The sequence below is a fragment of the Oryctolagus cuniculus genome, chromosome 21 (assembly GCF_051225735.1).
Source record: "Oryctolagus cuniculus isolate XC-2025 breed Fujian yellow rabbit chromosome 21, ASM5122573v1, whole genome shotgun sequence".
NCBI lineage: Eukaryota > Metazoa > Chordata > Mammalia > Lagomorpha > Leporidae > Oryctolagus > Oryctolagus cuniculus.
Window position 1 is genome coordinate 23050627 of NC_142887.1, and position 27746 is coordinate 23078372.

General features: G+C 44.9%; 1 protein-coding gene across 3 annotated transcripts in view; it reads right to left on the reverse strand.

Annotated features, from left to right (window-relative positions):
* Positions 1 to 5961: 5961 nt before the first annotated feature.
* The window catches only part of PIWIL3 (piwi like RNA-mediated gene silencing 3), a 43418-nt gene continuing 21633 nt past the window's right edge, over positions 5962 to 27746 (reverse strand). The window contains exons 12-21 of one of the 3 annotated variants that reach the window (XM_051835466.3): positions 27099 to 27213; positions 24844 to 25028; positions 21839 to 21911; positions 15391 to 15591; positions 15149 to 15252; positions 11619 to 11689; positions 11065 to 11215; positions 10324 to 10449; positions 6939 to 7086; positions 5962 to 6785 (exon numbers count right to left, since the gene is read on the reverse strand). In XM_051835466.3, the coding sequence (XP_051691426.2) occupies positions 6669 to 6785; positions 6939 to 7086; positions 10324 to 10449; positions 11065 to 11215; positions 11619 to 11689; positions 15149 to 15252; positions 15391 to 15591; positions 21839 to 21911; positions 24844 to 25028; positions 27099 to 27213 (1291 nt within the window). In that variant the 3' untranslated portion in view covers positions 5962 to 6668. Of the gene's footprint in view, positions 6786 to 6938; positions 7087 to 9279; positions 9723 to 10323; positions 10450 to 11064; positions 11216 to 11618; positions 11690 to 15148; positions 15253 to 15390; positions 15592 to 21838; positions 21912 to 24843; positions 25029 to 27098; positions 27214 to 27746 lie in introns of those variants that run through there. The other 2 variants (XM_089323491.1, XM_089323490.1) reach the window with 2 other exon arrangements.

A 27746-nucleotide genomic window follows, 5' to 3' on the forward strand; every position in this document is an offset into this window, starting at 1 on the left:
GTCCACTCTGCCTGTCAAAAAATAAAAAAAAATTTAAAAAAAAGATTTTATTTATTTGCGAAGAGAGTTACAAACAGATAAAGAGAGATAGAGAAAAAGGTCTTCCTTCTGTTGGTTCACTCCCCAAATGGCCGTAACGGCTGGAGCTGTACTGATCTGAAGCCAAAAGCCAGGAGCTTCTTGGTCCCCCATTTGGGTGCAGAGGCCCAAGCACTTGGGCCATCTTCCACTGCTTTCCCAGGCCATAGCAGAGAGCTGGATTGGAAGAGGAGCAGCCGGGACTAGAATCGGCGCTCATATGGGATGCCGCAGATGATTAACCTACTGTGCCATGGTGCTGGCCCCGTCACTCTTTCAAAATGAATCTTTAAAAATATATATGCCAGCCGGCGCCGCGGCTCACTAGGCTAATCCTCCGCCTAGCGGCGCCGGCACACCGGGTTCTAGTCCCGGTTGGGGCGCCGGATTCTGTCCCGGTTGCCCCTCTTCCAGGCCAGCCCTCTGCTGTGGCCAGGGAGTGCAGTGGAGGATGGCCCAGGTGCTTGGGCCCTGCACCCCATGGGAGACCAGGAAAAGCACCTGGCTCCTGGCTCCTGCCATCGGATCAGCGCGGTGCGCCGGCCGCAACGCGCCGGCCGCGGCGGCCATTGGAGGGTGAACCAACGGCAAAGGAAGACCTTTCTCTCTGTCTCTCTCTCTCACTGTCCACTCTGCCTGTCAAAAAAAAAAAAAAAAATATATATATATATATATATATATATATATGCCTGACCAGTATTCCTCAAAAACTCTGTTATCAAAACAAGGAAAGTCTGGGAAAATGTCCTAGCCACGAGGAGCCCAGGCGATGTGACAAGTGTGTGTGGTGTGATGTGCTGTCCCAGAAGGGGCCCCAGAGCAGGACACTGACGTTCAGGGCAAGTAAGAGAGCCTGGCTAAGGTGCAGGCTGAGTGTCCAACAGCACATCCGCATTGCTTTGCTGATTGGAGGAAAGCACAGGTCAGGCTCTGAGCTCCCCCTGGGAATTTCCTGACTGACAGGAGCCCGTCCTGTGGCTCCCCGTGCGCCCTCTCTGACCACACCGAGTTTGTGTTCATGTGGTGATGCGGGGCAGGTGCTGAGGTACAAGGCGGCGCTGGCCACTTGGAAAGCCCAGGGTCATGCTGAGGGCCTCGGGGCTGGGACTGGGGCCTGAGCTTGATCACATGACCATGAGCTCATGTGCCCTGATTACAGTGCGCACGCCCTGAGGGGCTGAGGGGGATGTGCCTGGCACCTTGGAGAAGTCAGCGTGAGGATCCCCTTGGGGCTGGATGGTGTAAGGTCATAGAGAGATGAACCGGAACTCAAAGGGGAAACTGGGTGCTACATGTGGACAGCCTCCCTGGGCAGGCGGTGACACGGGGCCTCATCAGCAGTGGCCAGGGGTAGTGGTGTCATTGAGTCTGAGCAGGGGCAGGTGTCCCTCCAGCGTGGGCTTGCAAAGAATCAGGCTAGGTGGACCCCCAAATAGTCTAAAAAATAATTTATTTGATAGGGTTGGTGCTGTGGTGTAGCAGGTAAAGCCACTGCCTGCAGCACTGGCTCCCATATGGGCACTGGTTTGAGTCCCGGCTGCTCCACTTTCTATCCAGCTCCCTGCTAATGTGCCTGGGAAAGCAGTAGAGGATGGCCCAAGTGTCTGGGCCCCTGCACCTGCATGGGAGACCCCAAATAAGCTCTTGGCTGCTGGCTTTGGTCTGGACCAGCCCTGGCCACTTTAGGCCATTTGGGGAGGAATCAGCAGATGGAAGATTTCTCTCTCTCCCTCCTTCTCCCTGTAACTGTGCCTTTTCCATAAATAAAAATAAATCTTTAGAAAGAAAATAAAAGCACAATGAAATAGCACTTCACACTCCTGAGGATGGCTAGAATCAAAAAGTCCGAGTAACAAGTGTGGGGAGGGAGCTGTTGGTCACAGTGGTTGACATGCTGCTTGCAAAAACCACACCCTGGGGTCTGGTGCTGTGGCATAGTAGGCCAAGTCTCCACCTGCAGTACCGGCATCCCATGTGGGTGCTGGTTCGTGTCCCAGCTGCTCCTCTTCTGATCCAGCTCTCCGCAAGATGGCACAAGTCCTTGGGCCCCTGCACCCACGTGGGAGACCTGGAAGAAGCTCCTGGCTCCTGGCTTCAGATCAGCCCAGCTCTGGTTGTTGAGGCCATTTGGGGAGTGAGCCAGCGGATGGACGATCTCTGTCTTCTCCCTCTAACTCTGCCTTTCAAATAAATAAATTTCAAGAATCCAAAAGATTTGAAAGAGAAAGAGTGCTCCCATCTACTGATTCATTCCCCAAATGCGCACAGCAGCCTGTGCTGAGCCAGGCTGAAGCCAGTAGCTGGGAACTCCACCCAGGCTTCCCACATGGGTGGCAGGGGCCCAGCCACCTGGAGCCATCACCCACCACCTCCCAGGGTCTCCCTAGTGGGAAGCTGGAGTCAGGACAGGAGCTGAGACTCGAACCCAGGCCCTGCCACGCATGTCACAGGCCTCCCAGACAGCATCCCACCTACTGTGTCAGATGCCCACACCCCACCAACCCTAATGAGCACACGGTCTCCTTCACGAGCCTGATCTGCCCTCCTCCGCCCCCATGTTCTGAATGCCATCTCCCCCCAGGGGACAGTGTGCAGCACCCAAGCATGTCAGGCCCTTGTGGAGGGAGCCCTTCCTCACGTCCATGCCCCTGTGCCCTGACGCTCCTCATAGGTAGGTTCCTGGACAGATTTCCCAGAGCTGTCCATCTGGGCTGGTCCAGGTACAGGAGAGCAAACCTTGTAACGGTGCCTCCCGAGGCCATGGTGAGGGTCAGGGGACCAACCTGAGTGCCACTGTGCATCGTGAAGCCCTGCGCCCTCATTCGCAAACTGTGAAGTCTGGTGCCTACATGAACAGACCGTGGAGTCCTGTGCCGACTCGAGCTGGCACATGTGGCACATGGTGAGGGAGAGGGATGCATGGAGGCCAAGATGGGGGTGGGGGTGGGGTTGCAAGACAGAAACAACTACGGTGTGCAACTGGTCGCCACAACTTCGCCCAAGTAGAAAGGAATGAAAGGAGCAAATTGCAACGAGGGCAGGAAGGGAAGCTGTGCGGGCAGGCGATGTGTGCATGGGGTTGAATCCTCTGCGCTCCAGCCAGGGCAAAGAGCCTGTTTATTGTCCAGCCACCAGCAATTCTGCTAGGGCAGGTGGGACAAGTTCTGCACAACCAAGACAGATTCAGATCTTGCCTCTGCCACTGTGACGTTAAGACTCACTTCCCTCACCTGTGAAGTGGGCATCGTAACAGCACCAACCACAGAGTTGTTTGATGCTTCAATGCATTGTGCTGTTGTTATTCAAAAAGACCTCCTCATAACACAAATGTGAAATACATATGCATGAGGGCAGGGGTAGGTATTTGGCACAGTGGTTAAGTCGCTGTTTGGACACCTGCATCCCATAATAGAGTGTCTAGTTCAAGTCCCAGCCACTCTGCTTCCAATCCAGCTTCCTGCTAATGCACACCCTGGGAGGCGGCTAATGATGGACCCAGTGCTTGGGTCCCTGCCACCCATGTAGGAGATATGGATGGAGTTCCAGGCTTCTGGCTTCAGCTGGGCCCAGTTCTGCCCATTGTGGACATTTGAGGAATGAACCAGAGAATGGACAATATCTCTTGATTTCTCTTCCTCTATCTGTATGTCTTTCAAAAAGAAAATCTAAATATTTTGAAAAACATGCATGAGTTCATAGAGATGTCAATAAAAGAATAAACCAATACATAAACGGGAGAGAAAAGACAAATTTCCTTAAAGAAGAATTCCAAAGAACAGATGCCCCTGACTTGAAGCAGAGCTCTACCAGTCTTTCCCCTGAGGGTGTGCAGAGGGATGCAGCCCAGCCTCGCAGGGGAGCTGCCCGGCACAGGTGACCCCCATCCAGCAATGAAGGCCAGGGTCACCAGTGATGCTGCATGGACCTCAGGCACCCCAAGAGCGAGGCGAGGAGAGCTTCCCCTCTGAGCTGGTCTCTCCAACAATCTGTGACGCCAGTGTACTCTTGGCAATGACACCAAACACACCCCACTCCAAGGCACAATCTATGCAACTTTAGCCCAGCACACTTTAACGCTGGGCAAGACCACAAAAACTCCAAAGTCCATAGACACCCAAGTCCCCATGTGCAACGGTGTAGTGTCTGCACAGAACCTGTGCATATTCTTCTGTACGCTTTAGATGGCTTAGAGCATTTACTATCGTGTATGTGCTATGTAAATTGTTTCACTGTATTGTCTAGGGAATAATGACAAGAAAAAAATCTGAACATGTTAAATGCAGTCTACTTTCCCTCCCCAAAATGCTTAAAAATATTTTTTTATTTGAAAGACAGTGACAGAGAGGGGGTAGAAGAAAGAGAAGGGAGGGAGGGAGGGAAAGAGAGAAGCAGAGAAACATATCTTCTATCCACTGATTCACTTCCCAAATGGCTACAACAGCCAGAAATGGGCTAGGCCAAAGCTAGGAGCTCCATCTGGGTCTTCCACATGGGTAACAGGGGCCCAAGTACTTGGGCCGTCCTCCACAGCCTTCCCAGGTACAGCAGGAAGCTAGATCAGAAGCAGAGTAGCTGGGACTTGAACCATTGGCTCCAAGTTGGGATGCTGGCATTGCAAACAGTAGCTTAACTCACTGTACCACAATGCACCCCTGAACTATTTTCAATCTGTAGCTGACTAACCACAGATAAGAAGGGCCAAGTATATACTATTTATTCTCTTTTGCCAGTGTCAACAAATTCCTTTTTCTTAAATTATTGTATTGCCATGTGGAGGCCAAATCAATGTCTGACAAACCTTAAATTAGCACCTCCCAATCCCCACTCAGTCATGCAAAACCTAGAAATTTCTATAATGACATCACAGTGCCTACCAGACTTTCTCTCAGAAATACTAAATACCCAGCTTCCTTCATATAACTTATAAAGGACTAATATGCTAATGAAATTAAATGGAAATACTGTTGTAATATTTATCTGAGAAAAGCAAGCTTTCTCTAGTCAGAAGATTGAGAGCTAACGACATTTAAATTTTTTAAAAAAATTGTTACTTGAGGTACAGAGAGCGAAGAAAGAGAGGTATCTTCCACCCCTGGTTCACTCCTCAAATGCCTACAACAGCATTTGGAGCCAAAGCCAGGGTACCCCAATATGGGACACGGGCACCCATGTCAACTACTAGGTCAAAATCCCACACCAGAAGATCACTTTTTTAAAATAATGACACTCAACTCGATGTCTTTTTTTCACATTAGTATCTTCATTGAATGACATCATTTTCAGTTCAGTAGAACAAGAATAGCTTATGGGAATACATATCTCATTTATAGGAAAACATGCTGGAAGTTTTAATAATGACTTTCATTTTATTCCTTCTAAATGATTCTTTTTAAGATCTCTAGAAATATTTTTTCACAAAAATTCTAAATTCAGAAAATAATGTACTGCCTTGGATTTTAATTGTGTATCTATCTTGCAAATTATATTTATCTCTGTTGATAATACGGCTTTCAGTAGGATGTTACCAGGATTCTGCTTTACAAAATGATTTGTTTCAATTTTACTTTACATAGGAGTAGTTCAAATGGTAAACCTAATTTTATTGACATATCATCAAAAATTACATTGTTTTCCAAAATATCCTTCTGGTACATATTTGAAGCTAATCTCTACCCTTCCCCTAAATACCACTCCATTTAGAGGATGACAAAAATTTTCCCACATTGTTTCCTGAGTCTATTTACAAAGTTTTAAGTAGAGGGAGAAGTATGTTTTCTGCAAAAGCATTAATAGCTTCATTTCAACAACTGAAGACTCTTCCGATAACAGTACAGTTAACCTAACAGCATCCCACGGAAGAATACACACATAGAATGAATGAACAGAAATGCTAGGAGACCTCTCCATTTCCCTTCCCTGCGGACAAAGTGGCAAATTGTATGCACATTCCTGAACTGTCAGCCTCTAAGTCACAGGCTCTCCTTGTTACCCCCAAATTCCCACCCCAGAACAAAGCAGAGGTAGTGTATCAGTCATGGCGACTTCTTTCAGGTACAAAAGAACAAACACCACAAATAAGCCCCTATCTAATGTTGTTATTTTTATGTCCTTTTTTTAAAATGTCCTCTCCTGTCCTTTTAAAAAAAACAAACTAGATGTTTCGAAATAAAATAAAAAACAGTTTTCCGAGTAGAAAGGGCTTGTTCACGGCTGTGTTTCCCATGTGACTAAATGCCAAACCGTGTTAGTCAACCCAGTGGCCCTGCTTGGAGAGCAAAGTGTACAGCCACCTCTGGCTGTGAAATCTTTATAACATATTTGAAAGGCAAATTGTGAGACAACATCCACATGGGCAGTTCTCCCCCTGGATACTTGGGGGTCCAATTGACAGCACAGTACATCTCTCTGAACCTCGCTCATGCCCAATCGGGAATGAACAGAATTTAGCTATGGAACTAGGAAAATCTTTCAGCTGTCTGAAAATATTCAGCTTCAGCAACCAAAAAAAAAAAAAAAAAAAAAAGCACTAAATACATGTACCGGCTGGGATTGTCAATATCACATCAAGTCTTCATTCAGAGTTCTGTGGGTCAGATGTAATAGAGGAACTTTGATAATGAGATATGTGGTTTTTCGTGAATACTCTGGCCCACGAGGTAAGCCAGTTTATGGGCATAGTGGCAAGGAGCAGGAACTCGAATGATGCCCTTCATGGTAAGAAGAAAAATAAAGGTTATTGTTTTATATCTGTCCCATTAGTTTTCATAGACAGCAATTCAAAGGTGCAAAACGCTCCATTTCTAACAACGCACTGCAAAGCTCTGAAGGAAAACCCATCACAGCAACAACAAAATACTCACTGGCAAATTGTAGTACATGTGGCAGAGCTGGTAAGTTAAACGCTGTACCTCATCCGGCTTCAAGCCGACTGTGTCGTAGATGACGTTATAATGGGTTGGGGTGACAGTGCCATCCGTCACAGACTGACTCACAATAAAAAAGTCATACCTGCAATTACAGAAAATGTGGGCCTCAGCTTCTTGGAGAAGACAGAGAAGGCAGGAAAGCTGGCCTGTGAAGTGAAAGCATGTAGTGCCTTGTGTTTCACCGTTCTATCTCACCCCATGCACAGTTCCTTTGAACTCAGAAGGCCAGTTAGGGGACAATAGTTTGGTAAGTCTGCAAAGGGCAGTTAAATCATTGGCTCGAGCAGTAATTCTCATGGGATGTGGACTTAAATCATTGCTCCAGCCCCCACAGTAAGAGAATTCACATTGGATATGGCCGTAGGCACACTCAGAAGTCCAGGGGTGGAGGCCTCCTGCTTCTCTCCCTACGTGATGCACCCGGTGGCTGAATCCGTTCACACCTACTGTAGATACTGCATGTGCATGTGTCCACTGGCTGACACTCTGCTTCATGTCCACCGCGCTTTGCATCTGCTGTGTTCTTTGGTCCTGTCCGGCCTGCTGCTGGGTCAGTCAGTGCTCCTGCTTCCCTTTGGCTTTGCTCCATCGCTGCCCTGGTCAGGACGGATGTCCTGTTTTAGCTCCTGCTGTGGTTTCCCATGGACGCTCATTCACACAATGGACTTCACAAGCCACAGGCTCTTCCACTGCCCCCAGCAACGGAAGATTCTGGAACAGCTTTAGCTCCGGAACCTCTCTGATGTAAATATTATTTTTCACCAGGAAGTGCAGTGATTTCTACAAACCCTGTATATTAGTTATTATTTATATAATTTTTAAAAATTTATTTGACAGAGTTAGTGAGAGAGAGACAGAGAGAAAGGTCTTCCTTCCGTTGGTTCACCCCTCAAATGGCTGCTATGGCCGAGTTATGCTGATGCAAAGCCAGGAGCCAGGTGCTTCTCCTGGTCTCCCACATGGGGTGCAGGTGCCCAAGCACTTGGGCCATCCTCCACTGCCCTCCTGGGCCACAGCAGAGAGCTGGATCGGAAGAGGAGCAGCCGGGACTAGAACCTGGTGCCCATATGGGATGCCAGCGCTGCAGGTGGAGGATTAACCAAGTGAGCACAGCGCTGGCCCCTATTTATACAATTTTTAAAAAAGATATTTATTTAAAAGGGAGAGTTACAGAGAAAAGAGAGAGAGGGAGTGAGAGGGAGAGGGAGGGAGGGGGAGGGGGTAGGGAGGGAGAGAGGTAGAGAGAGGGAGGGAGGGAGAGATCTTCCATCTGCTAATTCACTCCCCAAATGGCTGCATTTCAACTGGGCCAGGCTGAAGCCAGGAGCTTCTTCCAGTTCTCCCACATGGGTGCAGGGTCCCAAGCACTTGAGCCATGTTCCTCTGCTTTCCCAGGCACATACGCAGGGAGGTGCATTGGAAGAGGAGCAGCCAGAGCACGAATTGTTGCCCATAGAGGATGCTGGCACTGCAGGCAGAGGCTTAGCCTACTACAACACAGCGCTGGCCCCATGCTTAAGACCTTCAGTTTCTGGATCTGAGGATTCAGAACCTCAGACTTTCTCCACTGGAATACGTCACATCTTATCTCCTGTAGGAGCTTCTAGCTGATACACAGCAAAGTGTGTTTTGCCTTGCATGTTTTTCTTCAACTTTTCTTTTACACCTCACATATCTATGTGGCTTTCTATTGGATTATGGAACTTTTACAATTGCATCTTATTTTTTTTTAAAGATTTTTTTATTTGAGAGTGGGAGACAGAGGGAGAGAGGGAGAGAGAAATGTGCTCTCCCACCCTCTGGTTCACTCACCAAAAGGCTTCAATGGCCAGGGCTGGGCCAGGCAGAAGCCAGGAGCCTGGAGTTTCATCCAGGTCCCCCACATCGGTGTCAGGGGCCCAAACACCCAGGTCTCCCACATGGGTGGCAGGAGCCCAGGTACTTGGACCATTCTGCTGCTTTCCCAGGTGCATTAGCAGGGAGCTGGATCAGAAGTGGAGCAGCTGTGACTCCAACAAGTGCCCACGTGGGATGCCAGTACTGCAGACAGTGCCTTTATCCACTTTGCCACAATGCTGGCCCCTTAAAATGCATTTTCTATTGGGTCTCTTCTGCTGTTTAACCCTGATGCTAATTCCACACTCCCCACCCCCCCACCACTTTGGCTATGATTATTAGATATTCAAATACAAGTTGGCCTTTTAATTCAGCATTTCTTTGTTTTTTTCTTACAACCTTCTTTTTTTTTTTTTAAAGATTTTATTTATTTGAGAGGTAGAGTTACAGACAGTGAGAAGGAGAGAAAGGTCTTCCGTCCATTAGTTCACTCCCCAGATGGCCACAACGGCTGGAGCTGTGCCAATCTGAAGCCAAGAGCCAGGTGCTTTCTCCTGGTCTCCCCCATGCAGGTGCAGGGGCTCAAGCACGTGGGCCATCTTCTGCTGCTTTCCCAGGTCATAGTAGAGAGCTGGATTGGAAGAAGGGCAGCTGGGACTAGAACCAGTGCCCATATGGGATGCTGGCACCACAGGCAGATGATTAACCTACTGCACCACGGTGTCGGTCCCTCTTACAGCCTTTATTACATTTCTGAATCTTCTCATTCAATATATTCATGTGAATAAAGAAGGTCTGCAACCATTTCATTATTTCAGAGTCTGGAGGGTGCAATCCTTTGGTCATTTTGCCTGCTGGCTCTCACTCACAGTGGATTGCTTCCTTGTAACAAGAAACACCAACTCCCAGGTCACCATTCTGAAATACTGCATTATGTTCACTAACAGCAGGGCTAACATTACACGGCTCAAATGTATTTTGTAGTTTATCCATTATGCATAAGATTTTGGCAACATGCCATTCATCCAGGTTCTTGGAGGACAAGTGTCACAAGAGAAACTGGTCCCTACTGTTTGTTTCCTCGTTTCTCCTTTTAAAAGCAGCAAACCATTTTAAAAATAGAAGATGTCCCAAAGCTATTACGAATATAAACATTTTGATGGCTAGGGTATAAATCAATATAATGAGATCTGCGATGACTCCCAATTGTCAATATAAATATAACTTCCTACCTTCTGTATTAAGAAAGCAGTTTTAGGGCTACAGGAAAATTAATGTTTATTTGGCCACAGATATAAACATTAACTTATGAAACACAAGACAATTCACAACTTCTAAACTCAAACAAAGGATCTCTGACCCATTGTCAAAAAAAAATTTGAATTGGCCGTAAAGAATCAGAAATGCTTTAAGATGAAGTTATTGGAAGGAAGTGATCCTGCTGAGCTGAAATGAACCAGAGGTAAAAATGTAAGCGACTTACCATTCATGCTTGGTCAGTTCCACATCGATTACTGTTCCTGGAGACGGATTCCGAAGTCCTCCTTGTTGCTCAAGAAAAAATCTGGTGTTTATTCGTTTCTTCACCACAATGAAAGTGAGATTGATTCTTTAAAAATTAGGAGAAGTGGCATGACAGTGACTTGGTCTCACTCAGCACCATTCACGATGTAAGAACATCACTCACTTAGAGCCTGTCTGAGCAACTCCGTGGATTGCAGCCCTAGCTCCGTGGATGAGGCAGCACCTGTTCAAATTCACCTGCATCCTGGCAACCTCAGGAATGTGTCTGCTGACCTTGCCTGCCTGGCAGAGAGACGGGGCAGGTGGGGCCACAACCCCATATGCAAGGATTTGCACAGCCATTGATAATAAGCTCTGTGCATGGATGGCTATGAATATCTGAGGTCACCACTCCCACCCATATCAGGACTGGTAAGGAAATCGGACAAAGAGAAAGGTTCACTGAGGGGGTGCCACGGGCTACAGCCATGTCCCCATCCTGCTTTGTACTCCCGCTTGCTCTTCGCAGCAGACCCAGAGTCAAAGGGGCAGGGGTTGAGCTCTCCCCTCCTGTCTAAAGAAGCCACTGTTTCTATCAATCCCCTTCCCCTCTCATCTCATACCTTGTTTGCAAATACAAAATCACTCATATTTTAGAAAAAAAAAAAAAAAAACAGAAACATAGAGCTTCCAGAACTCTTGGACAACTTAGCACACCTACCGGACAGGAAAATTGGTTTCTAAGCAATTCACAAGCTGGGGTATCTCATGGTCCAGCAAGGCCTGGAGCTGACCATCTCCCACTCCATCCCGATACACGATAATGTTCATCGGTACCGATGGAATGTTTTCCAGCCAGACAGCGATGGCCCCTGAAAGGAAGCCAGAAATATGTGTGTGAACTCTTCCTGGAGACAGGCCAGCCCTTGCTGTTTGTGACAAGCTCCAGGATCATTTTTTCAATGCTACAGTTTGCAGGACCGCTCTGTTGCTTGTCTCTTCAGTCTAGTTCAAGATTCTCAACAGCAGGACTATTCCAAGTTTGAGCAAGGTAATTCTTCCTGGTGGTGGTAACAGGGGTGGTGGTTCTAAGCATCCTGGCAAGTTAAGCAGCACCCCAGCCTCCATCCCCTAGACTACATGCCAGGAGCATTTCCACTCATTGTGATAACAAGATGTTTTCACTCCTACGCAATGTCTGCTGGAGGCAGTACCTCCCCTAGTGGAGAATCGCTGGTGTGGGGTCCAGTGCAGCCACCTCTGCCAGACACTGACCTTTCAAGCAATCGTCCAACCCGCTCACAAGCTCCTGTCCCGCTTCCTGGATGACGCACTCAGAGTACCACCTATTTGCAGAAAAGTCAATCATCAGTTTGGAAAAACAGGACTCTAAAAATTTAATCATGTGGATTCTGACTTCATCTATGACCAAAAAAAAAAAAAAAATCTGATCAGCATCTGAAGATTCAATCAAGGCTCAATTCTTTCACAGCCCTACAAAGTATTGATGTTTCTCCTGATAGCTTAGGCTGCTGCTAAGTGAATACATTCAAGTGATAAGATAGAATGGAAGGAAGCATGAACTAACAGTACTGTAAGTTATTAATATTTTCAATATGTGTGACTACTGGAAGGTCACCTTCTGGGGAAGGCAACCAAATGACAACTCAGTGTTCCTGGAGTATCCTGATTATGGATCAAGGTCTCCAACAATGACTTATCCATAGTAAGCTTTGAGGGAGCACTTTGCCTTACCAAATGTTGCTTTTTATTGTCTCAAGTTTCTATCACCCTCACTGCATCTTTGTTTAGTGCAGAGTAACCTTATTTGACCACCTGGCATTATGTATTTGTTGGTCTCTGTCTGCCTTTTCCTCTGGATGGAAACTCCAAGAGACATGATCAGGACTCTGGCTCTCCATTTTAACTGCTACATTCCCAGCACCTGTACATGGCAAGTGCTCAAAAACACCTATCCAGTGAATGAAGACTTAATTTCTATCTGCTATCACAACAGTATAAGAGAGAACAGAGAAAACCAATGTTATATTAAAATTGAGTATTATTTCAATAAAAAACTGCTATCACTTGTAGAAATAAAGACGGATCTTCCTCAATGAATATTCTGTAATTTTACTCTTGAGGGCCACCATCATCAGTAAACATAGTAAGTATACAGCTTGTAACACACAAGGTACTACACACTTAAGAGTCTGCAAACTCATTCAAGGTGTACTGTGGTTTCCACTCGAAAGGGAAGGGAAGGGAAGGGAAAAGGAAAAAGGAGAGGTAAAGGACTCCTGGAGAAATGGAGAGGTCCAGGATAGAGAACTGTCTCCCTTGGCAGGTACATTGGTATTAAAGTACCAAGAAGACAAGACCCTTACTTAAAGCCCTTTGGCGATGTTTCCGTGTCTCTTCATCTACTAACATCTTCAGTACTTCCTGTGTTAATGGTTTCCATTAAGGGACTTATCAATCAGAGCCTATGGTAGGTAGAATTCTACCTTTCCTAATCCGTGGAACTTGCAACCCTATCAATAACATAATTCCTGTGATTATGTTCCATGGCTCAGTTGACTTCATGATAAGGACAGTTTCCAGATGGGTCCTATGCTATGAACTCCTGTAAGAGTACAGAGCTTTCTCTGGCCAATGGGAGAAGAGGAATTCAGTGCTAGTCCAAGCAGGACAAGGACTCAATGCACCTTGGCTGATTGGGAGATGGAGAGGTAATGTGGATGACCCCTAGGAGCCAAGACTGGCTTGTAGTAAACAGCCAGCGAGGAGCCAGGGACCTCTGAGCTACTTGTGATGCACAACTACATGAGCTTAGAAGAGGACCCCAAGCAACCAGATGGGAACATGGCTTGGCTGATGCCTTAGTTTCTGTCTCTTAGGGCCTTGAGAGCCATAAAGTACCAGATGTCCAAAGATCCAAAGGATTGTGTAGAAACAAATGGGTATCTTTGAAAGGGGCCAAATTTGTGGTACATTCATTAGGTAGCAAAGAAAATGACCTAGAGTCACTAATTTGTTCAAAATGTTTTGAGAGTACAGTTCAGCATATGTTCACTCAGATTTACCTCTAATGGTAGAGCTAGAAATGTGCCATGGGATTCCAAATCCCATTACGGTGGCATGTATCAATGCCATCTTACTAGTCAAAGCGATCAGTTTAGGTTCATAATTGATCATAAAGATAGGATTAAGTGTCAAAGAGATCACATAAACAAGTCCAGTGTCTGCTAATAACTGATAGAATTAAAAGGTGAGAATGGCGCTATGGCGCAGTGGGTTAATACCCTGGCCTGAAGCGCTGGCATCCCATATGGGCACCAGTTCGAGTCCTGGCTGCTCCACTTTCCATCCAGCTCTCTGCTATGGCCTGAGAAAGCAGTAGAAGATGGCTCAAGTCTTTGGGCCCCTGCACCCGTGTGGGAGACCCAGAAGAAGCTTCTGGCTCCTGGCTTCGGATTGGCACAGTTCCATTCATTGTGGCCAATTGGGGAGAGAACCATCAGATGGAAGACTCTCTCTCTCTCTCTGCCTCTCCTCTATGTGTAACTCTGACTTTCAAGTAAAATAAATAAATCTTTAAAATAAAAAAAGAGAATGATCCAACATGAGAAGCGGGATACACAGCAGACTCATAGAATGGCAGATGCCCTAAACAGCACTCTGGCCTCAGAATCAGCCCTTAAGGCATTTGGATCTGGCTAAAAAGCCCATTAGAGTTTCTCAGGCATGGAAAGCCAAGACACTCTGGCAAAAAAAATGACCTAAATGAAAGATCTCTGTGAGTGAGATCCCAGCAGAAAGAATCGGCCATCAAAGAAGGAGGTATCCTTCTCTGAGGGGAGGAGAGAACTTCCACTTTGTTTATGGCCTTGTCTAAATAAGGTCGGAGTTTGTGAACTCAAGAGGCTTCCATGGCCTTGGCAGCCTATGACAAGAGCCTTGGGTGATTGCTGACATCATAAATAAGAGTGCCAATTGTTAAATCAACAACAGGAGTCACTGTATACTTACTCCTTATGTAGGATATCTGTTCTTAATGTGTTATACTATGTGAATTAACAGTAAAACTAGTATTCAAACAGTACTTTATATTTGGTGTGTCTGTGTGGGTGCAAACTGTTGAAATCTTTACTTAGTATATACTAAGTTGATCTTCTGTATATAAAGATAATTAAAAATGAATCTTAATGAAGAATGGGATGGGAGAGGGAGTAAGAGATGGGATGGGTGGGAGGGAGGTTATGGGGGGAGAAACTGCAATGATCCAAAAGTTGTACTTTCGAAATTTATATTTATTAAATAAAGGGAAAAATGTTTTGGGAGTATAACTGTCAAAAAAAACTTATCCATCCAACTTGCAAACTTCTTTGTCAACAAGCATTAGTCCTATCTCTCCTCTTTGGTCCACAGACAACTACTAATTAACCAACGTTTGCCAAACTTTCCCACTTTGGCCAGCACTGTGGCATAGTGGGTAAAGCTGCTGCCTGCCATGTCGGCATCCATATGGGCACCAGTTGCAGACCCAGCTACTCCACTTCTGATCCAGCTCCTTGCTAATGCACCTGGGAAAACAGCTGAGGATTGCCCAAGTCCCTGCACCCACATGAAAGACCCAGAAGAAGCTCCTGGCTCTTGGCTTCAAATCGGCCCAGCTGTGGCCATTGTAATCATTTGGGGAGTGAACAAGCGCATGGAAGATCTGCTCTGCCTCTGTCTTCCTCTCTCTATATATAACTCTGTCTTTCAAATAAAATAAATAAATCTTAAAAAGACTTTCTCACCTTGTTAATTCTTGATTGGTGCTTGCCACAAATCCTGCAATTGACTTATGTTGGTGTGCAATATCGTGGAAACAATCGATACCAATGAACATTGTTCTCTGCAGCTTTTTGATTAAAAAAAAGTGGTACATTGAGTTAGAACAGCACGAGTGGAAGTGAACCATTAAGCTAAAAAAAATGTAAATTTAATCTTACAGTTCACAACACACAAACCTAAGAGAAGGCAACCAAATCCTACATACACTTATTTCCACCGTCCAGAGGGCTCCTCCCAGTTTGCAGTTTATCTGCTGAACAATCTTTGTAACAATGGTCAGCAGAGTCTGAGGTTTCTCCAAGGTTTTTGCCACCACACACTGGCTTGGAATCGGACAGTCGATACACAGGTATTTTTTTATGTCATCATATCTGTCTTTCTTGTCATTGGGTAGTACACAAACCACCTTGAAAGCAAGCAAACACAAAAATTCTCTGGGAATTTGCTTGAGAAGCAAGCCATCTTGAGGAGGCAATTGAGGTAGAGCATTCACAAACCTGGGTCTCTTATTAAGCAGATATTTCCGTCTTGAGAATGTGAGGCTACAAGATAGGCGATTTGGCAATGCACATCAATTGCTTGAATCTGCTCAATCATTGATTCTGGTTATTCACTTTCAGGAATCATATAGCTAACAAGGATGGGTTAAAAACAGACTGGGGGTCGTTCATTGTGGCATAGTGGGTTAATCTGCCTCCCGCAATGCCAGCATTCAATATTGGAGTGTCTGTTCCTATCCTGACTGCTCTGTTTCTGATCCAGCTTCCTGCTAATGGACCCGGGGAGACAGGGGATGATGGTTTGTGTGCCTGAGAATGCAGCAGGTGATGGCTCAAGTGGAGCTCTAGGCTTCTGGCTTCAGCCTGGCCCAGCCCCGGCTGTTGCAGCCAGTTGGGGAATGAACCCGTGGATGATATGTCTGTCTCTCCCTCTCTCTTGCTTTTCTTACAAATAAATCAATGAATAAATCTTCAAAAAATGTAGATTGAGCAATAACACCACCAGGATAGTCACCATGTATAGGATGATTATTATATATAGGGCACTTGCCCAGTATCTGGCTCAACCCAGTTCTCTCAACAGCCTACCATAGTGAGTACTATCATCCCCATTGCACCTCTGAGCAAACAAGCCTGATGCACAAGGTTTCAAACATCAGACAGGACCTCCAGTTGGACACTAACCAGGTAGGAGGAGTGTGCTCTACTTGGCTTGTTCCTGACCTTAATGGGCAAATCATTGCATTTGTGGCCTATGAGGCCTGTATAAAGTTTTGGGCAGACATCTGCTCAGGAGAAGGGCCTTTTCATTCTCTGTGAGGGTTTTCTTTTTTCCACTAGAAAGGCTGAGGAATTTCATCAGGTGCATTATCTATAGTGGTTAAGGGCAACATTCTTCCTGTAATTCATTGTACTGAACAGTTAGTCATTTATACTTTTTCTAAAAATAGTGCATTTCAAATTTTTGAATTTCTGGCATACTCATGCTATATTAATATTTCTTTAAGATTTGTTTAAAAGTCAGAATTACATAGAGAGAGGGGCAGAGAGACATTGAGTGAGCTTCCATCGGCTGGTTTATTCCCCAAGTGGCTGCAGTGGCCAGAGCTAAGCCAGGAGCCAGGAGCTTCATCTGGGTCTCCTACATGGGTGGCAGGGGCCCAAGTACTCAGACCATCTTCTGCTGCTTTTCTCAGGCCATTAGCAAGAAGCTGGATCAAAAGTGGAACATCTGGGACATGAACCAGTGCCTATATGGGATGCCAGCACTGCAGACAGCAGCATTACCCACTAGGCCACAACACCAGCCCGATCCCTCAATATACATTTTTTACTCTGTAGTGAATGTACACTAAGAAAGCCTATTTGTTCCTGATATTATTTAGCCTGAGACCACCTTTCATTCTTCTTCAGTCTTGACCATTTGGAATTCAGCATTTTCAAAGAATCAGCTTTAAAATTGTGAGTTGTTTCCTATTTAGTTTCTGCTTTTAATTTATCACTTTCATTTTCATTCTGTTTTATTTTCGTTTACTCTGTTCTCAGTGCATTAAAATTCAGAGTTTTTATTGCATTTAGAAAATGTATTCGCTGAGGGCTGTGAGGCCTCCCCCTCCCACAAATGATTTTCTGCTTCCTACAGGTTTAATGTAGAGCACTTGCATGGTCTTGCAGTCCCATAGATATTTTCTCCATCATACAGGTCTGTCTTAGAAGTCCTTGTGTGCACACAGCTCCATAGTTCCTGACTCTAACATACTGTGGTCAATGTGATACAGTTCATTACTTATTAATGGTTTCTCCATACTCAGCGGAATGAATTAAAGACAGAGACAATCCCTTCACTCAAAATACTTACACAGGCCGGCGCCGAGGCTCACTAGGCTAATCCTCCGCCTTGCGGCGCCAGCACACCGTGTTCTAGTCCCAGTCGGGGCACCGGATTCTGTCCCAGTTGCCCCTCTTCCAGGCCAGCTCTCTGCTGTGGCCCGGGAGTGCAGTGGAGGATGGCCCAAGTGCTTGGGCCCTGCACCCCATGGGAGACCAGGAGAAGCACCTGGCTCCTGGCTTCGGATCAGCGCGGTGCGCCGGCCGCAGCGTGCCGGCTGCAGCGGCCATTGGAGGGTGAACCAACGGCAAAGGAAGACCTTTCTCTCTGTCTCTCTCTCTCACACTGTCCACTCTGCCTGTCAAAAAAAAAAAAAAAAAAATACACAGGTGCTTGCAAAAAGTTCCTAGTCTTTTGGGCATAGATTGAACGTGTGTGTGTGTGTGTGTGTATGTGTAGGTTAGCAGGATTAGCTTTTAAAGTTTTCTAAATACTACCTTTATCTTCTGAGCCCTGAGTTTTCTTAGCGTGGTAAACCAACACTGTCTTCTAAGATTTTAGCTTCTCAGTGGTACAACCTGTCTCTTCCTGAGAAGAGCTAGATAAGCTGGCAGAAAGCACAGGAACACCTTTCAGGCTTAGCAAGCCCAACCAGGCAATTGAGTATTGCAAGGTTATGATGGGAGAGAAGTGGGACCCAGACAGAAAACCACAGTCACTGAAGCTGTATCTGCTACCACAGGAAAGGCGGCTAGGAGATTTATCCAAGAGTCTGACAGTCCCACAGAGGAAGAGGCATAGGAACGGAAGAACCAGGTCCTACAGCAAGGTCAGAGTGTTCAAGTTAAATTTTGATAGCCTACTACTCAAAACTAAACAGATTAGGTTGATCACACTGAGTGTTGACAAAGACAGTTGGCTACTGGAATAGTCAAGTTGGCAGTGAATTTAAACCTGTGGGCAACTGGTTTTGGAAAACTGAGTAGCAGTATATAATGACATTGAGCCTTCTGCTTTCAGGTATATCCCCAACAGGAATGCATACACACATACCTAAAAGATGCATGTGCAAGAATATTTACATGAGTTCTATAAAAGCCAATGTAGGAACATCCCAAATTGTTCACTGATATGTTAAATTTAAAACAATGGAATACTAAATAAAGAAAATGAATGAACCATGACTATATCGAGATGAACCTCAAGACTGAGAGACTCCCCACACTATGCAAATATGATTCTATTAAGATCAAGTTCAAAAACAAAAGGTGTCACCAAGCTACAGAATTAGGAGTCAAGGTAAGAGTTGTATTTGCAGGGTTGTGAGTGTGAAGGAGACAAACTGAGCACTAAATATAAGGAAGTAAAACATTTCACTGTGTTAAGAACCCTTGAATCCATATTTATAGGGGTAAATGAGTAAAGAAATGAAGAATGTAAGAATTCTTCCTTACAGAAGAGTAAGTTAGTAACAAAGATGGAGTACTAAAAGCAGACAAAATATTTGCTAAATACCATACTAATAATTGTTTCAGGCAAGAATTAACGAATGTTAAAATTTAGAGAGTGAAACATCAATGAGGAGCAAGAAATCTGCATAGTCTCAAGGATCTTCTCACAAGAAATATATCAGTTACAAAGGGGAAACATGCCTTTAAGACAATGAAATCTACTGTACTGCTCCATAAACAAATGGTCAGAATTAAAACGATCAGTTAAATCAACATCACATGCCTCCTGATAGGACAGACCGAAAGAACCCAGCATCACTTCTGTGAGAAGGCACGACTTGAATCTCATTATGAAGACAAGGGAAGTTCCAATGAAAGGATGCTCTATGAAGTAGCTGGCTAACACACTTCCAAATGACCAAGGCCACAAAATTCCAAGAAAGACCAAAGGTACTCTCCAGATCCAAAGAGATGATGGTGGAACACGATATTAGGAATGGGACTCTCTGGTGATCTTCTCTGGTCACGCACAAAAATACCTTCACATGAGCTAAGGAATCCAGAGATCACAGCGTGTGGTTAGAGCCAGGAAAGGTCCATGGAAGAAGGCAGGAAGGACAGTTCTACGTTAGTCATGTTACAGGACAGCAGGTCATGATAAAGAAAGCAGTCATCATAGGACTTTGCTTGAATCCTAACACCAGGCCTGCTACAAAAAAATATTCTGCACAGTGAAACAAATAATCTCCAGAAAAAAAATATGGAATTCAAGAAAGCACTTCTAAATCAAACATCTGATAAGGAGCTAATACCTAAAATGTGTAAAGAATTCAGATCAACAGCAAGAAAACAAGTAACCTGATTAAAACATGGGCAGAGGCTGGTGCCGTGGCTCAATAGGCTGATCTTCTGCCTGCGGCGCCAGCACACAAGGTTCTAGTCCTGGTCCGGGCGCCGGATTCTGTCCCAGTTGCCCCTCTTCCAGGCCAGCTCTCTGCTGTGGCCTGGGAGTGCAGTGGAGGATGGCCCAAGTGCTTGGGCCCTGCACCCCATGGGAGACCAGGAGAAGCACCTGGCTCCTGCCTTCGGATCAGCGTGGTGCGCTGGCCACAGCGGCCATTGGAGGGTGAACCAACGGCAAAGGAAGACCTTTCTCTCTGTCTCTCTCTCTCACTGTCCACTCTGCCTGTCAAAAAAAAAAAAAAAAAAAAAAAAAGGGCAAAAATCCAAAAAGGCATTTTGTAAAAGACAATATACAAATGGTCTACAGGTCTATGAAAAAATATTCATTATAACCATCAGGGAAATGCAAATCAGAACCACTTTGAAACATCACCTCACTCCAGTTAGAACAGCTGTTATTAAAAGACCAAAGATAACAAGTATTGGAAGGATGTGGAGAAAAGGAAACACTTGTATATTGTTGGTAGGAATGTAAATTACTACAGCCATTATGGGAAATAGTAGAGAGTTTCCTCAAGAAATTACAAGTAGAACTACAGAACAATCTAGCAATCCCACCACTGGTTAGATGCCCAAGGAAATGAAATCAGCATATTGGAGAGGCAATATGGAAAGAGGTACCTTCCATGTTTATTGCAGCATTAATTGCAACAACCAAGATTCTAGGTATCTGTCAATGGATAAATGATAAGGAATGTGTGTGTGTGTGTGTGTGTGTGTGTATGCGTGCGTGTGTGTGGGTATGTTAAGAAAGGTGAAATCCTATCATTTGTGATGCCATGGATGAACCCAAAGGACATTATATTAAGTGAAATTAGATAAACAAAGAAAAACAAATACCACATGATATCATTCACATGTGGGGTCTATGGAAGTTGATCTACGGAAGTAGAGAGTAGAGTGGTATTTCTTAGAGGTCAGAGTGGTCAGAGGGAAGGGAGAGTGGGAGAGTTGTTGGTCAGAGGATAGGTCACTACAGTTAAGCAGGAGGACCAGTTCAAGTGATCTAGTGTACATCATGGTGACAAAAGTTAATGAGGACAGAATGTATCCTTGAAAAATACTGAGAATGGATGTTTAGCATTCTCATCACAAAATGATAATGGAGTTATTTCGTATACTAATTATTTAACCCTTCCACCATGTATTGACTTCAAATCATGCTGTACAAAATATGTTTTGTATGTCAATGTAAAAAAAATAAACCTGGGTCAAATACTATGACATTTAATTCAAGAAACAGTGTGGCTTACACTAGGTGTTCTTCAGAGCAGTCAACAAGGGTCCCGTGGTGCTGACTAAAAGGGGACGATCTACACTTTATGTAACAGACAATAAGAAAAACATCTTGGTATTTGTGATTAAGAAACAAAGACTTCCCCTCAAGGTCATCCTGGAGGAAGAAGGAAAAATGGGAGATGGGTTAGATGAAAAGAACCCAAGGAACGGGAGAAAAAAATACAGTATAATGACAACTTGGTCTAAGATGCGGGATAGAAGAGAATAAAGATTCTAAGAAAAATAAAAACTAGGAGAGGCCATAGACTTAGCAAGTCACAACTAAGGGTCAAATAATGAATATGTTGGCTACTCTAACCTGCATTACCTGCATGGTGTCTCCTCAACCTTATTTTATACTTCCAAGTTCTCAAGCCTGAGAAGATTGACCTACAATGGTAACACTGCAGAATACTAAGCCCTGGAAACCTGCATCCAGTGATACTGCAGAGATACATTTACATTCCCTGGGTAATTTAGAAACTAATGGCAATGAAATACATGAAATATGTATATCTTAAATGAATTTTTTAAAAAAGGAAACCAATGGAACCATTCTGAATTCTACAATGCACACAAATGAAGTTTTGGAACAAGCACTGAAAAGACTATACACATCAGGTAGACACTTACCATCTGTTTCTGGTTCAGGTCAAGTTTCTTTAACCTGGATATATACGTCTCAAATTCATCAGTTATTATCTCCCTAGAAAACAACCATCATCTGTGTTCAAAAGGTAACAAACCGTGAAACACAATAATCATTTATATTATATGTCATCTATGGTATGAAACCACATGGTAATATCTCAAAATAACCACTTCAGTTCAAAGTCTGTTTCTTTAAAGATTATTTATTTGAAAGGCAAAATTACACACACACACACACACACACACAGAATATGAGAATCTTTTATCTACTGGTTCACTACCCAAACAGCTGCTAGGTCTCCCATGTGGGTATCAGGGACCCAAGCATTTAAGCCATCACCCACTGCCTTCCCATGCACATCAGCATGGAGCTGGATCAGCAGTTGAGCAGCTGGGACTTGAACCAGCACTCTTACAGGATGCTGGCATCACAGACGGTGTGATGCCACTGCACCAAAATGCTAGCACCAAGGGTTTGTTTTCAAGACAATAAACATACTTCTGCTTTCTGATTCCCTTACCAGGAACACAGAAGTCAACCTCTCTGTCCTAACAAGACAGAAGTCTAAAAAACAACCATTCCTGTAGGCTCCCTGAAAGAGGTGGGGACGCAGGGCAGACTGCTGCCCTCAAGAATGAAGTACAGACAGGCAAACCCAACCAAACCCCAAATCTCCCAGAGGAACAGGCTTGGATATTTAAAAACAAAATCAAAATTGTAATTGAAGACTCTATGGAGGCTCAGTGTAGACAATTGACAGTCCTGGGGTGGGGGCAGGGCCACCCTCAGGAGTTCCATTGGGTTCTCTCACAGGTAGTATCAGGGTAATTCTCCAGTGCTTCCAGCAGGGGGAGGAAGAGAACCTAGAGCACTGCTCTTGCCAACAAAGTCTGCCCTGAGGAGAACCTAGACACAAAGCCTAACCTTCTGGGCATCACCAGAAGGAAGGGAAAGTGACTCCAGTCAACCCTAGCCTTCCATAAGGGAGACGAGAAGTACCCAGCTGTGCTCCAGTTTAGCCCTCATGTCGTACCCAAGGGAAAGAAAAACTTAAAAAACACTTGTGAAATTGACAGTCCAGAGGCAGACACTCACCAGGAGAATAAGAACCTCACAATAGAGCCCTGGAACACCCCCTTTTCTCAACAGCTTGCCCCTACATGGCTAAAAACCTGTTACAACAGATCCTTATGCCCAATACATCATACATGGCCGTCAAGAAAAGATTCACAAGGCACACCAAAGGCAAAAAATCATCCTAACCAGACATGGTAGGGATGTAGGAATGATCCAGCGAGACATTTAGCACAGCTCTGATGAATCGGCTTGGGCTGCTATGGATTTTTAAAAGAAAAACTTAAAAAACAAGTTTAACAGAATTTATTGGTGCAGAGAATGGCTCGCATATCAGGAAAACAACTCGCAACAGAAAAGGTTCAGAGAACTTTGCTTTGCAATGTAGGCAGGTGACATTTATGGCTGGAACATGGGCATGAGGCACAGAAACAGCACGATGGGTAACAGTTCATTTGAACATCGACCGGTTGGCAGTCTGTGACTGACTGGAGTTCAACTGCTTGTTATGAAACCATACGGCTAAGTTAATCTTTGCATGTGTTTCCACAGCAAGCTAGGTTGCAGAATGCTCCACAGGGATTCAAGTGCTGAGGTAGCTCTGGGTCACATTTAGTTTAATGAAGTAAGATAAATCAGACAGCAAGAACAAAACAAGCAGAGAAACAGAGATCTTGAAAAATAAATGCTGGAATCAAAAAATACTGTAACAGAATGATGAATGCATTTGATGGCTGAAGAACAAATCTAAGCTTAAGGATCTCCCTTGAGAAGTATCTGAGTATCAAGAAGAACAAAGACTGAAAATAAACCCAACCAGCGAAGACTGTGGGACTACAACAGGTGTAACACGGACGTTGTGGAAATACCAACAGGAGATGAGAAAGGAACAGGAAAATTATTGAAACAATCATGACTGAGAATTCCCTTAAATTAACATCAGACACCAAATCACAGCCTAACAGGAGGAGTACCTAGGGAGCTACATGTAAACATAGCATATTCAAACTACAGAAAACCCAAACACGGGGAAAAATCCCAGAAGATGACAGAGGATTAAAACATCTCCCCTTTAGAGGAACAAGGGTTAGAGTAATATCCAACTTCTCCTCGGACACCAGGCAAGTGAGAGTGACATCAAATGTGTTAAATTTTGAGAAGAAAAACAAAACAAAACCCCATTGACCTAAAATCCTGTACTCTCAAAAGTTATCCTTCAAAAGTAAAGGAGAATTAAGGACTTTCTCAAACAAATAAAAATTGAGGGAACTTGATGCCAGAGTCTTCTCTTGTAACAAGTGTTAAAACGGCTGGTGCCGCGGCTCACTAGGCTAATCCTCTGCCTTGCAGCGCCGGCACACTGGGTTCTAGTCCGGTCAGGGCACAGGATTCTGTCCCGGTTGCCCCTCTTCCAGGCCAGCTCTCTGCTGTGGCCAGGGAGTGCAGTGGAGGATGGCCCAAGTGCTTGGGCCCTGCACCCCATGGGAGACCAGGAGAAGCACCTGGCTCCTGGCTTCGGATCAGCGCGGTGCGCCAGCCGCAGCAGCCATTGGGGGGTGAACCAACGGAAAAGGAAGACCTTTCTCTCTGTCTCTCTCTCTCACTGTCCACTCTGTCAAAAATAAATGAATGAATAAATAAATAAATAAAATTTTAAAAAAAAGGAAATCTGAATACCAGAAAAGTGATTGGGAACCAGTTCTTGACATCCTGTCAAGTTGCTAACTCTGATGCCTGCTTCCATAGGTAGCCCGATAGCCACAAAGCATGTATCACAGAAGCCTGCCTTGATCACACATTTTCAGGGTCTTGATAGAGACAATCACCAATACCTGCAACTGAGTATTTCCATTCCTCCATTTCCATATTGTTGATTGATTTTCAAGTTGGAGTTAATTTCTGCTGTACTTACTTGTCTGGTTTACTTATGGTCATGCCCATGTCAGGTGCAATTTTACTTAGAATATCTAGTAACTTATCAGCTGCTTCACTGCATCTTGTCGAATACATTAGTGTCCACTGATTCACTGTTTCCACACTAAGCATCCGGGTTTTTGTTCCTCTCATCCACTCTGCTTGGTTTTTTATGGCTTCAAACTGGCAAAAAATTACAAGATGCAGTCAAAATGTTATCCTTTAAAGGTCAACATTATCCAAGGTCCTCTTTATTGTAAATTTGCACTATTTCCGATTGAAATAGTACGATTTTAAGTAATAGCTGAATTGCATATTTTTGTTCCTATATATGCATGGAGATATATATCATCTCATTTATATGTGGAGATTTATATATATACATCTCATATAATATATATGAGACTGGAATCCTATCATAGGTTATAAAAAATTTTTAGTTGAGGGGTGGGCATTTGGCCTAGCAGTTAAGACGCCAGCCGGGATGCCCCAGTGCGTCCTGGCTCTATCCCAGACTCCTTGTTTTGCTAATTCACATCTTGAGAGGCAGTGGTAATGCTCAAGTAGTTGGTTCCTTGCCACCCACAGGATATTTACATGGAGCTCCCAGAGCCTGGCTTAGCCTGGCCCAGCCCTAGCTGTTGTGGGCATTTGGGGAGTGAACCAGTGGATAGGAGTTCTATTTCTTTGCCTCTTAGACAATAAAAAAATGTAGAATTTATGGAACTGGGATGGATCTAGACTTTTTTTTTTTTTTTTTTTGACAGGCAGAGTGGACAGTGAGAGAGAGAGACAGAGAGAAAGGTCTTCCTTTTGCTGTTGGTTCACCCTCCAATGGCCGCTGCGGCCGACGCACCGCGCTGATCTGAAGGCAGGAGCCAGGTACTTATCCTGGTCTCCCATGGGGTGCAGGGCCCAAGTACTTGGGCCATCCTCCACTGCACTCCCTGGCCACAGCAGAGAGCTAGCCTGGAAGAGGGGCAACCAGGACAGAATCCTGTGCCCCGACCGGGACTAGAACCTGGTGTGCCGGCGCCGCAAGGCGGAGGATTAGCCTAGTGAGCTGTGGCACCGGCTTCTTTAGGTTCTTAAAACTCAATGAAGGCACTGGCTCAGTAGGTACTGGAGCCTGTTTGAGTCCTGGATGTTCTGCTTCCAATCCAGCTCCCTACTAATGTGCCTGGGAAAACAGAAGATGGTCCAAATGCTTGGCCCCTGCCGCCATGTGGGAGAGCCAAATGGGGCTGCAGACTCCAGATTTCCACCTGGTCCTGTCCTGGCCTTTGTGGCCATTTGGGTAGTGGATAAGTGGATTGAAGATCTATCTCTGTAATTCTGCCTTTCAAATAAACTCTTTTTTAAAATAAAAAAAGGCCTAATGTAAACAATAAAGTGAAACTGGACATTTTTCCAGCAAGAAACACCAACTAACGTCCAGGTAGGGTCTCTTCACCCACCAGATTTTGTCTTACTCCTGCATCATCTTACAAATGTCTGCTGCACTTACTGCTACCTCATTGCCTCTGGACCTCTTCTGCTCCTGGGGGCTGCCCGATTCATGACTCATTCTTTGCCCAAATGAACTCTGATTTTTAAACTTTTTAAAAATATTTATTTTTATTTTATTTGAGAGGCAGAGTTAGAGAGAGAGAGAGAGAGAGAGAGAGAGAGGCAGGCAGAGACCAAGAGGGAGATCTTCCATCTGCTGGTTCACTCCCCAAATGGCTGCAATGGGCAGAGCTGGACCTGTCTGAAGCCAGGATCCAGGAGCTTCTTACGGGTCTCCCACATGAGTGCAGAGGCCCAAGGACTTGGGCCATCTTCTGCTGCTTTCTCAGGCATATTAGTAGGGAGGTTGTAGGAAGTGGAACAGCCAGGGTTGAACCAGTGCCCACATGGGATGCTGGTGCTATAGGCAGCGGCTTTATCCAATATGCCACCATGCCGACCCCAAAATGAACTCTAAAATTTACTCTGTCTCAAGATTTTCTTTCAACCTTGGTTCCTCTGGATTATTTTGATTCTGAGATATCTCTTTGGAAGGTCCATCTTCCAAATCGACTCCTAATACCAGGAAGAAACGTCTGTGATATTAACTAGATAAAGACACAATCCAGAGCCCTTCATGTACATTCTCACTGAATGCTTGCTTCTTCTCTTATACAGAATAAAGCCGTAGTCTGCTAAGAGGTGGTTTTGGTGTTATGCTTTCCTTGACCCCACCAGGACATGACAATGTTGACACTGTCTTACCCATCCTCTGGGCTGGTGGACTTTGACTTCATCCATAACTCTTCCTGAGAATGTCAAGAAGTTGCTGTCAAATTTCAGATCCCAGAGTTGAAGCTCATCTTGTACAGTCTGATCTCTGGAAAGGAAAATATTTCCAACAGGATCAAACCAAAGAAAATAGGCAAACACCAGTTATTCATTTGTTGAACACAGGACACTTAATTTTCCTCTAACCCAAAGTTCAGGATTGCTTTGCCCTCAATCATTATTGAGACGCTGTCGAGAAGCTCCCTGGATCTCTGAAGTCATCTTGTCTTGACTCTCACGTGTGTACACGCAACTCACAGCCTTTTGTCTCAGTCTCCCCCAGCCCTCCCTTGGCCTCATAACATCACAGTGACCAAAAAATTAGAGTTACTCTTCCCCAAATACTATTTTATTCTCAGATTTTTTTTCTTTAAATTTTTGAAAGGTAGAGATAGGCAGAAACACAGAGGGACATCTCTCTCATTTACCAGTTCACTTCCCAAATGCCTACCGGACCTGGGACTGGGCCATGCCATAGCTAGGAGCCAAGAAATCCATCCAGGCCTCCCATGGGGCAAAAGGGACCCAAGTGCTTGAACCATTGCCTGCTGCTTCCTAGGGTGTGCATTAGAAGGAAGCTGG